This window comes from Mesoplodon densirostris, chromosome 1 (genome assembly GCF_025265405.1).
Source record: "Mesoplodon densirostris isolate mMesDen1 chromosome 1, mMesDen1 primary haplotype, whole genome shotgun sequence".
Classification (NCBI taxonomy): Eukaryota; Metazoa; Chordata; class Mammalia; order Artiodactyla; family Ziphiidae; genus Mesoplodon; species Mesoplodon densirostris.
The window spans coordinates 53,357,248-53,370,809 of NC_082661.1; the positions used below are offsets into that span (position 1 = coordinate 53,357,248).

General features: G+C 34.9%; 1 protein-coding gene across 9 annotated transcripts in view; it reads right to left on the bottom strand.

Annotated features, from left to right (window-relative positions):
- CCSER2 (coiled-coil serine rich protein 2) overlaps window positions 1-13,562 on the bottom strand; it is a 146,779-nt gene that overhangs the window by 25,218 nt on the left and 107,999 nt on the right. For 8 of the 9 annotated variants that reach the window (XM_060103359.1, XM_060103394.1, XM_060103377.1 and 5 more), the window contains 2 exons: window positions 12,169-12,252; window positions 6,475-6,561 (listed from right to left, as the gene is read on the bottom strand). In XM_060103359.1, coding sequence (XP_059959342.1) covers window positions 6,475-6,561; window positions 12,169-12,252 — 171 coding nt within the window. The remainder of the gene's footprint in view (window positions 1-6,474; window positions 6,562-12,168; window positions 12,253-13,562) is intronic. The other variant, XM_060103404.1, reaches the window with a different exon arrangement.

A 13,562-nucleotide genomic window follows, 5' to 3' on the forward strand; every position in this document is an offset into this window, starting at 1 on the left:
AATATTTACCAATATTCAAATTTTTTCTTAATTGCAATCAGATCATCCCAATTTCCATAATCAAAATAAAGTCTAATCAAAACAAAAATCTCTGTAATACAGACTTGTTTCCCATTCTTTGTATTCTTAGTATAGACATATTTCCCATTCTGAAACACGAGACAGTCATTGAAACAAAATTCAATATATATGCAGGTCAATCGAGATCTCCTGGAACTCAATATAATAGGACTTTGTAAAGAAGAAAACAGATAATATAAGACATTTATCTTTTTTTAAAACATCTTTATTGGATATAATTGCTTTACATTGTTGTGTTAGTTTCTGCTATGTAACAAAGTGAATCAGCTATATATATACATATATCCCCATATCGCCTCCCTCTTGCAACTCCCTCCCACCTGCCCTATCCCACCCCTCTAGGTGGTCACAAAGCACCAAGCTGGTCTCCCTGTGCTATGTGGCTGCTTTCCACTAGCTATCTATTTTACATTTGGTAGTGTATATATGTCAATGCCACTCTCTCACTTCGTCCCAGCTTACCCTTCCCCCTCCCTGTGTCCTCAAGTCCATTCTCTATGTCTGCGTCTTTATTCCTGTGTGCCCCTAGGTTCTTCAGAACCTTTTTTTTTCTTTTCACATTCCATATATATGTGTTAGCATATGGTATTTGTTCTTCTCTTTCTGACTTACTTCACTCTGTATGACAGACTCTAGGTCCAACCACCTCACTACAAATAACACAATTTCATTTCTTTTTATGGCTGAGTAATATTCCATTGTATAATGTGCCATCTTCTTTATCCATTCCTCTGCCGATGGACACTCAGGTTGCTTCCATGTCCTGGCTATTATAAATAGTTCTGCAATGAATATTGTGGTACATGATTCTTTTTGAATTATGGTTTTCTCAGAGTATATGCCCAGTAATGGGATTGCTGGGTCATATGGTAGTTCCATTTTGTTTTTTAAGGAACCTCCATACTGTTCTCCATAGTGGCTGATCAATTTACATTCCCACCAACAATGCAAGAGGGTTCCCTTTTCTCCACACCCCCTCCAGCATTTATTGTCTGTAGATTTTTTGATGATGGCCATTCTGACTGGTGTGAGGTGATACCTCATTGTAGTTTTGATTTGCGTTTCTCTAATGATCAGTGATGTTGAGCATCCTTTCATGTGTTTGTTGGCAATCTGTATATCTTCTTTGGAGAAAAGTCTGTTTAGGTCTTCGGCCCATTTTTGGATTGGGTTGTTTGTTTTTCTGATATTGGGCTGCGTGAGCTACTTGTATATTTTGGAGATTAATCCTTTGTCAGTTGCTTCGTTTGCAAATATTTTCTCCCATTCTGAGGGTTGTCTTTTCATCTTGTTTATGATTTCCTTTGCTGTGCAAAAGCTTTTAAGTTTCATTAGGTCCCATTTGTTTATTTTTGCTTTTATTTCTATTTCTCTAGGAGGTGGGTCAAAAAGGATCCTGCTGTGATTTATGTCATAGAGTGTTCTGCCTATATCTTCCTCTAAGAGTTTTATACTGTCTGGCCTTACATTTAGGTCTTTAGTCCATTTTGAGTTTATTTTTGTGTATGGTGTTAGGGAGTGTTCTAATTTCATTCTTTTACATGTAGCTGTCCAGTTTTCCCATCACCACTTATTGAAAAGGCTGTCTTTTCTCCATTGTATTCTCTTGCCTCCTTTATCAAAGATAAGGTGACCATATCTGTGTGGGTTTATCTCTGGGTTTTCTATCCTGTTCCACTGATCTATATTTCTGTTTTTGTGCCAGTACCATACTGTCTTGATTACTGTAGCTTTGTAGTATAATCTGAAGTCTGGGAGCCTGGTTCCTCCAGCCCCATTTTTCTTTCTCAAGATTGCTTTGGGTATTCGGGGTCTTTTGTGTTTCCATACAAATTATGAAATTTTTTGTTCTAGTTCTGTGAAAAATGCCATTGGTAGTTTGATAGGGATTGCATTGAATCTGTAGATTGCTTGGGTAGTATAGTCATTTTCACAACGTCGATTCTTTCAATCCAAGAACATGGTATATCTCTCCATCTATTTGTATCATCTTTAATTTCTTTCATAAGATAGACATTAATGTCTTTTGTAAGACATTTATCTTAATGCAAGCACATTACTTGTTCTATCCTGACTGCTGCAATTCCAGAAATAATGTCCTGTCTGTAGCCTATGTGTTAACATATGAAGAACAATAACCAGCAAATATTTGAATTTTCCACAATTTGGAAAACCTAGTTTTTAGTGACATTTCAATAGATAGAAAACAGCTATTCAAATCATTCCCTCTCCATCTGCATTCTTTATTGCTGACAGATTCTGTTCAGATGCTCACCTTCTATGCAGTCCCATATTCAGGGAAGTATATATCCTCTCTTAACCCAGTGATAGATTTTGATTAGTCTGAACCAATCTGATTCATCCCATTCCTCAGTGCTTAAGGGACAACGAACTCAAATCTAGTCAATAAGACATGAGGCAAGCCTGGGCTATTTCTAAGAAAGTGCTCTTAATTTTTAAAATTGGTGTGCTACAGAAAATAGGTGCTTTTCCTATCTTTGGGGACTACTGAGTATATGACACATAGAGCTATGGCAGACATCCTGTGACCATGAAGGGGCAGCCAAGAGGATTCCAAAAAAGCTACCCTAGAACTTTGCTATTACCCAAATGATCAATTAGGAAACCATGGAAGCAGATGGGACCAATATACTTTCTTGTTATTTAAGTTTATAAATGTTCTCATTTTCAAGTCACTTTTAGTTAGACTTTTACTTAAAACTTAAAACATCATTAGATATGCACTGATTTACTAGCTGGGTGATTTGGGGCAAATCATCAAATAAGAGTTATTATTTATCATGCATCCATGGGCCAACTGTAGCATTAGAGAGTATGTAGTTCATTTAGCTATCACAACCCTATATGGTCAGTATTATTTTTATTATCCTCACATATAGAAGAGGCTTAAGAGAAATTAAGTAACTTCCCTAAGAGAAGACGGCTACTAAGTTTCAGAGCCAGGATTTGAACCCAGGTCTATGCAGCTTCAGGCTGGTCATGGCTTCTCAAATATATTACATTGCTAACCTACTTAAGCTGAATTCCACTTTCTAATGTCTCCACAAAGAAAATTCTACACAATAATTTCATAAGATTATTCTGAGGACTCAATGAACAAATGCATCTAAATTAACTATCATTCAACTAGTACACTAAGATGAAAATAAATGGGCATTCTCAGCATTCTGGAATAAGGTTCAAATAATCATGTCTCTATACCTTTCAGTTTCATTTCTGGAGCACTACAATCTGATTTTATACCTGTATATTTCACACAAAATATGAATTTAACACATCATATTGTCGCTATATTTTTCTTAGAGTTTGCATGTAAACATAGGTTAGAGCTGAGTGCCTATTTTTGAAAAAAGATAAAAAGTATAGAAAGCTAGAAATGGAAAAAGACTGAAATCATCTAGAAAAAAACGTCACATTTTTGATAAAGAAAGCACTAGAGACTGATGGAAACTGCCAATGTCATTCAGCTAATTAATACTGAAGACAAGAGATTCAGCTAATTAATACTGATGAAAAGTTATCTAATTCCTATTCCATGGCTCCTCTGATGTCATTTTGCTATTTTTAAGAAGAGTAAATTAGGGATACAAGGAAAGAAAAAAATTGTAAAGAGAAAGGCAATTTTAATTTTGGTAATCTGAAAAATGCTCTTACCTATCTCTACTTTCAGTGGTTTATATCTCTTTAAATTCTCTTGATTTGAACAAGTGACTTTCCAGTTCCACAACTAAACTAAAGGTAGGTGATGGGATCTTCCAAGATAAATATGATTTCTAAGTTTAATGTATTAAATACAGAGAATTTCGAAGCACATATCGCTAAAGAGTAATGTTTTCACTTTTCTTTGCTTTTCTTCCTTTCTTTAGGATTCTCTTAGATATTTCTAAAACCTTTCTAAAAGTTATTTGTAAGGTGAGATATTGTTAAGGATAACTGGCCCAGTCTCTTCAGTAAATCAGTACAATAAAAAAAGAATAATTCTAAAGTAAAAGAGACTTAAGGAATAACTAGATGTAATGTACAAATGTACAGGATATTTTTAGAACTGTGGAAATCTGAATACGGACTGGATATTAGAAAATATTAAAAAATTACTATTAACTGGTTAAAGATGATAATATTTCAGCTAGGAAGAGAACATTTCTTATTTTTTAAAGAGGCACACTGAAGTTAAAAAGAACACTATTAAAACTTCTCAGCATAAAAAGCTATATCTTTCATTATTTATTAATCATATATCAATCTAAAGTGACCTCTTTTCATAATTTTTTCAGTCTTAGATTTCTTCTTCTAATTTTAATACTTCAACTTCAGTTTTTTAGATGAGAATAACTTTATTCTGTCTCACCCAACCTTTTATATTCAGCATTATTGTGCTGTTTTACTTTATCTAAATTTCCTTCATACAAAGAAATTAATGTATTTTGCTTTAAATCCTCAACAAAGCTCTCTCCATGAGATAAGGCCGTTTGCATTTACTATTATATTTATTACATTTGGTCTAATTTCTGTCACTTTACTTCTGCTGTTTTTAGACGTCCTTGGTATTTCTCTACTTTAGATGTCTTTTTACTTTCACCTTTTGCAAGATACATTATTCTAATCTACTATTAGTTATCTTAAAGCATTTCACAAACATTTTAATTTATCTGAGTATATAAAAAGAATAATTTTAGATACCCATTTGTAGATAAACAATTCAGTACTACTGACTTCTTCAGCATATCCCTTATCTCTTTTCTCAAACCTATTTTATTTCATCTAAATATTTACAAAAATTAATAGCAATTTAAATTTTTAATTAAAAATTTTTTATTTCTAAACATGTTTTAATTAAATTTTTTTAACATTAAATGATATATAATTACATAAGATTAAATAATGAGCATTAAGTTTTCTCCTGTTAGTAGTTGGGAAGTTTATCCCACCTAATCTCTCTAAAGATGGTTTTCATTTCACCACTTATTCATTTTATTTTATTATTTTATTTTATTTTATTTTATTTATTTATTTTTTTTTTTTGCGGTATGCGGGCCTCTCACTGTTGTGGCCTCTCCCGTTGCGGAGCACAGGCTCCGGATGCGCAGGCTCAGCGGCCATGGCTCACGGGCCCAGCCGCTCCGCGGCACATGGGATCCTCCCAGACTGGGGCACGAACCCGTATCCCCTGCATCGGCAGGCGGACTCTCAACCACTGCGCCACCAGGGAGGCCCCACTTATTCATTTTAATCTTTACTTCTTGAGTTATTTTTACATTTCTCTCTCAAGCATTTGGGATGCATTATTAAATAATTTTACAAAGATAACTGGGTGGCGTATTTTTCAATATGCTAAAGGTCTGAGAATGTATCTTTGTATATAAATAAAAATGCATTTAGCTATAAAATGTGAGGGTCATAACCGTTTTTTCTAAAGTGCACTAGATACAACTTTTGTGCTCTGTAATAGATTTTTGCAAAATTTGAAGCTTAATTTCCTAAAAGTACCTTGTCTTCTCCCTAAAAATTGGTTGGGTTGGGTTTTGTCTTTAGTTTTTAAATACAAACACTGGTCTTACTCTTTTCCTTTTTAATCTTATACTTGGTAGGCCCTCAATTTGCAATATTCAGTTATTCTTTTTTCAGATTCATAAGTTTTCTGATACCCTTAATCATAACATCTGATCCATCTGTTCTTACTATTTATTCATAAGGTGGATCTCTGATCTGACCCCAATGGCTCAGAGCTCAATATATTATATCCTTTATATTCTGAGTGAGATTACTCCTCCATATTGCTGCATTGCTTTGCTATGTCAAAACAAGTTTTGACTTCCAACAAAGATTTTCTTTGGCCTCTTGTGATTGTTATGCCATTATATTCTTGTTATCCTGGACTTTTATTATTACAAACCAAATTATAATTAAATTCAAGAAACAGCACATACAGTTTTCATATGGAACTAACATTTGATATCATAACAATTATAAAATTATAAAGATTCAGACATATCTCTGAGAGATCACTCAGTATCATCCATGGGCAAGAAACATTTTTTTTAGAACAGCCATTCTAACAGACAGCCATTCAGATTCCTAAGACTAAACACCCAGTTTCATTCCTCAACAACATGAATGTAAATTGGTGAAGTTCAAATACTCAAAACAGAGGCAACTGAAAATGGATTGAGTTTTTCACCTTGAAAACTTATTATTTAGATTGAAAGTTAAACCACATACTTTAAGAGTGCATGTAACTTAAAAATAATACAATAGTGCAACCTCAAAAGCTAAAAATAAAATCCAGTTTCAATTCTGGTTAGTTTTATTAAAAATATACATATTGCCCAGTTTGGAAGGCCTGCACTTTACATACTACACTATAATACTTACAAGCTGATGTTCTAATAGTTGGATTTTTTCATCTTTTTTCTTTATTTCATCTTTAAGTTGTTTTATTTCATTTAATAAATCTTCATTCTGAAATATTTTAAAAAATTTAACATGAAGTATTTAATTGTATTTAAAAACACTAATGAGAAGCATTAAATCAATGATGAAGACTGAGTAATGAACTGGTTGTTTATTTAAGGGGAAAATTCTTCTTAAATATGCCAGCTATTAATCCATTTAAAAAAAAACCCATTTTGGTCTTCTAAGAATTCATAGTCTAAGGAGCCTGACACGTAAACAATGAACAATAATAGCAGTAACAGCTAACATTCATTGAGTATTAATCAGGTGCTAAGATCTAAATACCTTTTAGGTATCTAAGTAGTTGATTCCAACTGCAACCCTGAGGTAGGTACTATTATCCCCATTTTACAGACAAGAAAATTGGGAACTAGGCCACGTAGTAAAATAAATTACACACAAAACAGTAACTTCAGCTAGATTTCAAGGCATGTATAAGAGTTGCCTGTCAGAGGAAATGAAGGCCACAAGTAGAGAAAACTGTGTAATTAAAGGCACAGAGTCATTTCATGGCTGGTTCAGAAATCAGCAGAAAGATAAATGTGCCTGAAGGATAACAAGGAAGATTCCTTTTCCATGAACTACTTTCATGAGAACTGCCTAAATCAAAGAGTAAATACCCTGTCAACTTAGTCTATAAGAAATTCCTAATAGTATTAAGAGAAACCTATTGTCAAGGTTAGTAGGAATCCAGTTACATTTCCAAGTATAAGGTATCATTACCCTATAGTTAGCCCATTTTGTTTACTGCTATTCAATTATCCAGAAATATATACTGATGAAGTAATGCAAGCAAGGAAATTACAGTTGACCCTTGAACAACACAGGGGTTGGGGCACCAAAGCAGGGGTTAGGGGCACCGAACCTCTGCAAAGTCAAAAATCTGGGTATAATTTTTAGTCGGCCCTTGACATCCACAGTTCCTCCATATCCACAAGGCTCACATCCTTGGATTCAACCAACTGCAGATCGGTGTAGTACCACAGTATATATTATTGAAAAAAATCCGCATGTAAGTGGACTCATGCAGTTCAAAACTGTGTTGTTCAGGGATAACCTGTAGAATATATATGTGAATGATACATCTTTCCAGAGAGAAAAGTAAGTAAGCAAATAATTATAATGTGTTGGTCATGAGCAAAGTACACACTCTTCTTCAGATACATTGGGAACAAAAAACAATATTGCAGTCTCATTAACAAGAGATTGGAAACAGACATTTTATGAAGGCTTTCACATATCAAATAAGCATCGCAATGGGGAAGAAACATAGGGAAGAAAATATTTTTTTAAATGCTGTATGTATACCACAATTGGGAAAAACTAATTATTATATATAAAAATGACTTCCAGTTGAATTTAAAGAGTTTAGGGACTTTAAAAAATAATAAATCAAGACTAAAAAAAAAAGATGGACTGCAAATCATGAAGGACTTTTTTTTTTTTTTTTTTTTTTTTGCAGTACGCGGGCCTCTCACTGCTGTGGCCTCTCCCGTTGCAGAGCACAGGCCCCGGACGCGCAGGCCCAGTGGCCATGGCTCACGGGCCCAGCCGCTCCACGGCATGTGGGATCTTCCCGGACCGGGGCACGAACCCGTGTCCCCTGCATCGGCAGGCGGACTCTCAACCACTGCGCCACCAGGGAAGCCCCATGAAGGACATATTTTTAAACTAAGTGGCAAATTAAGCTATTAAGAAATGATAAATATATTTGATTATATAAAAATTTAAAGCATCTATACAATTAACATTAAAGTTAAAAGCTGGTGAAAACCTATGCTAATATGACAAAGAATTTATAACTCAAGTATATTAGGAGACTGTTCAAACATATAAGATCACTTCTAGGCCCCAATAGACAAATAGTCAGTTCTCACAAATATACATATAACTGGAAAAATGTTCTATTTGACTTATTGAAGAAATACAAATTAAAGTATTAAAGGTATTGTTTTACAGGTATTAAATTGGGGGAGAAATACTCAATGTGATTAACAAGACTGCAGAAAAAATGGTACATTATCAGACATAACAACTGACGTTTCTGGACAAACGTATGCCTGTATATACAAAAGTCATAAAAATTACTTGCATTCTCTGATTCAGTTATCCAAACCCTATGCCAAAGAAATGATCCTAAGTACGAGAAAACCTATAATAAGATATTCTCTTAAAGTTACAAATTTAGAATTGTCCTGTAAGAGGACAACTGAAATACAATGCAGTAAGCGACTTGATGGAACACTACACAGCCATCATTCAGTCATGGCTAGGTTCTGCTGGTGCTGGAGGAAATGGACTCAAAGCTGAAATCAAAACACAATATGGTAATAACATTTATAGCCGACATGCATATAGCACTTACTTTAGAATAGGCACTGCTCTAAGGATTTTACACATAAAGACAGGCAAAGAAGAACACATCAGGAAATGGCTAATTCCAGTGGAGTCTTAAAGGATAAGTAAAAAGTTCTAAGGACACAAAGTGTGGCAGGCTTTGTATTTTAGGGTAAGGGATTCTATAAGACGATACAGAGATGGGGACAAGCATTAGCATATTTGGAGAATTACAAGCAGTGATGCTGTCACATGAAGGCTGTGGTGTACAGTGGGGAGCAATGTGGTCAGTAAATTAGGCAAGGGCCAGATCATAGAGGGCCTGAACAACAAGCATGGCTTCAGCCAGGGAGTAACAGATAGATCTGCATTTGAGATGGCTTTGACAGCTGTTTGGAGGATATACTTGACCAGGACAACAACAAAACTAGGCTAGGAAACTGGTTATCAAGATGTTGTAATATGCCAGGTAAGAGCAGGGGCCTGACCCAAGAGAGTGATAATAGGGAGGAGAAGAAACAGGAGAAAAGGAGATGTTGGCAATTCACTGTATGTGAGAGAAGAGCACAGAGAAGTAGTCAAGAGTGACATCTCCATTTCTAGCTTAGATGATATAGTAAATAGAAACAGAGAAAGAAGGAGGAGAAATATGTCCAAAGAGAAATATATATATGTATATTGGCAGCATCGTGCAGCTCATGGGATCCCTGAGTAGGGATCAAACCTGGGCTCCTGGCAGTGAGAGCGCTGAGTCCTAACCACTGGACTGCCAGGGAATTCCCCAATGAGGAATATTTTTGAGTTTTAAATACATTGCTAGAGGTACACACACCTCTTGAGAGGTGTGTTAGAGGTGTTCCACCTGTGAGTGGGACACACAGTGGAAATGTCCAGTGGACAACTGGATTACCAAGTATGAGAGAGACTGATTTTATGTGTTATCAATATATATGTTATATGTGAAATCATGACAGTAGAAAGTTTGATGAGGACTGGACTAAAGATATATCTACATTCTAAAGAAGAAAAGGAACCTACAAAGAAAATGGAGGGGGGCGATGTTAAGGGGTATATAGGGAATTCAGACAGAAGTGACACAAAAACCAAGGGATAAAGCTTGTAGGACAAAGGCCATGCCAAATGTCTATTTTCCCAAGTTTCCACATTAACTGGAAAGGTAGTTTAAGGAGAGTCAAGAAAAGGTTTATTCGATTTACTGAATTTAGGATAGGTAAGATACAGAAATTTATAAGGTGAGGATGAAGGGGAAGTTGAGAAAGCACACTGAAGAGAGATGAGAGAGGAGGTCTTTAACTGCAGCAGGAGAGTCCAGGACACGAGAAGAAAGGGTGGTCTTCCACAGCACAGCGGTCACTTTTCCCTACAACTGGAACAAAGTGATTGAGAGTGACATAGACACAGACTAAGTCAGAAGGCAGGCAGCAGAAGATCTTGCTTGAAAAACACAAGGCTACCTGCAGAAGTTGAGAAGAGTAGCTGAGAAAGAGGCTGAGGAGAGTGGCCAATGTCTGGAACAGCTCATCAAGGGAACGGGAGAGACAGCTGTCCTGAGATAAAGGAAAGATTTTAGACATGGCAGGTCCAGTGTAGATTTTAGACCCTAAAATTGTAATGGTATAAGTCACCATATTTGTATCATTTGAAACTGAACTGCGAAACCATCCTGAATAAGAAGATGACATACTTGGGGATTTGCTGATGAAAGTGAAGGACAGTCTAGTGTACTGGGCTGAGACAGTGTGAGCTATTGCATCTCACCTTGGAAAGAAGGAAGAAAGACTAGGAATGATCTGCCTGAAAGGAAGGCATTGGGGACAAGAAATAAATACATGATATGTCTATCATGTAGTATTAAATTAATAGACAAACTCTGTAAAGGAAGATGGACAAAATGAAGACATTAATTCTATTAAAAAGTTGGAATTAAATTTTTTTTAAAAGAATTTCTTTACATGTAAAAAACTTTTCACAAAAAAAGAATTCAGGAAAAAAGTCAACTTTACTTTTAAAATATCAGTCACAAAACTTAAAAAAACTGAGATAATCAGAAATCATCTAAATCAATGGTTCTCAATTGAGTATGCAAGTAAAAGTTTTTTAAAAAGAGATGTCCTACTGCAAACCTATTATTATACTCACAATAGGATGGAAGCCCAGAGACAGGAAGAAATTTATATAAGAACAGGTAGGTAACATGTTGAAAAGCCAAGATTAGATAACCAGATGTGACTACTATCCTATATTCTTTTGATTTTGTGTTTTATACACAAATTTGTTCCCAATAGGTCACTCCACATCCTATGAGAAAATTACGCTTCTCTGACCCCTAATACCAAGTGTGGCCACTTGACCTGTTTTGGAAACGACATATGTTACATCCAAGCAGAATCCAATGTTATTATGCCAATGCTTTCCCTCAGGTACAAAAAACATGTCCCAGGATAAGGGCTGATCCTTCAGCCTGGATCTCAGAATGAAGAGGACACGTGAAGTCCCATTCATCTACAACCAAAATGCAACATATTGAGAAATAACAAGAAATAAACTTTTGTTATTGTAAGCCACCAATATTTTGAGGTTGTTACTACAGATAAGTAGTACACACTGACTACCATACCTTGAAAACAGAATGTGAAAGCAAACAATAATTTTACTTGGAAACATGAAAGACATCAAGAATACCTGTATGTGCTTAAGAAGTAAATATGTGATTCAGGTAGATGCAAAAAACAAAAAGAGCTTTCTTCAACTAAAAATAGACCTCAAGATGAGAACTATAAAAAAAATATACCTTCAAACACTAACCTGCATCTGCATTCTATAATTATATCATTAAACATGAAAAAAATAAATTAATGTCATTTTCATTAATATTTCTTCAATGTTGTGATTATATAATGAGAAGTACCTATTAACTGTTTTAATTTTTGTTGGTAGTCATATTTTAAAAACTGTTATTCATAATTATAAAAAAAGAATTTAATGATTTTTATTTTTTTAAAAAGAATCCTGTACCAATATTAATACAGGGACAGATGATTATCCAACTGATAAACTCAAATTAAAGCACCACAGTGATATCATTTTAACTTAATAAGGTAGTAAAAGTTAAAAGAAATCTGATTAAAACCCAAGACAGCAAAGCTGCAGGTTTTAATATATTTATTATTAAATGTTTTAATTATTATTGCTTTATAATTTTAGTAATAAAAAATTTTTTTTGAAAAATTCAGCATGACTACCTAGTCATCATACCTTGTATATCTGATCACCATCTTCTGGTTCTGGACTAGATGACAAGGAGAGTTGAACATCATGCAATGAACCACTTCCATCATGCTGTCAGAAAGAAGAAAAAGAAAACGTAAGATTAATACAATTAACTGCAGACACCGAGTTCAACCTGAATTCACCCCAGGCCAAATATAAGCATGGCAAACAGGAAATAAGATTTTAGAAATCTCCTTTTCATCTCTATGCACTGGTAGAAAGAAATCTGGAACAGGAAACAACAGAGCTCAGAAAAGAATATTTTGTGGGAATAAATAACATACACTATACAAGTCGATGATGCAGAAAGCCACTGAAAGTTTTAAAGTGGGAAAAGGAATATGGGAAATTTCCTTAAAAATTTTAAGACTACCTCATCTATGAAAAATAAAAGTCAAATTAAATCTGATTTGAATCAGCTGTGGTGTTCTGAGTATAAAGGAGTCAGAAACAATAATATTAAATGGCTCAAAAAGGTTTGACCACAAAAATCATTTGATTAAAAATACTAGAGACATATTGCGTGACTCTATTTATATGAAGTTTGAGAAAAGGCAAAACTAATTTATGGTGCTACAAATCAGAAGAACGGTGGGTGACTCAGGGGAAAGGGGTTATTGACAGTAAAGTGCATCATAATCCATAAGCATGCTGGAAATGTTCTATGTCTCGTCTGTATGGCAGTTACATGCATACATACAAATGAAAAGTACAAGCTTTACACTTAAGACTGGTACACCTTAAGCACTTTACTGAATGTATGCTATACCTCAATTTAAAAATGTGAGAAAATTAAATTTTTGTCCTTAAACCCAGTTTTTAAAAAATGACAGAATAGTATTATGTCCTACCCCTTGCTGAAGTGGTTTAGGAATAACCAGCTGAAAAATGGCATGTTCAACGATTCATGGACAACCTTAAGAAAGATGAACCAGAAAAGAATACGCCTGGGATGATGGTGAGGGACTGAGTCCCTGACCAAGGCAGTACAACTGCAGCTCGATACCTTATTTGTTCAGATGGTACCTAGCTGCCTTGGGACACCCACTGAGTCAACAACCTTCAAGGAGTACTGCCATAGCAACCTTCCTCAGACCTGTGTGTCCTGAAGGAAATCTCCCAGACCATGGAAATGTCCTGTATTGAAACAGGAGTGCTAAAATAGGAGACATAAGTATGTAGATCATTTTCTTCTTTACTTATTGTACTGTATACCTATAAAATCTGAATCTCTAGCAATGGGGCCTAGGAATGAGTATTTAGAAAAATTCAACAGGTTAATAGTGATTGACAGTGAAGTATTAGCAGTTGTCAAATTTCCAGCAGAGATAAATTACATTTTTATTGGTGATGCCATACAGACATTAAGAATTTGACCT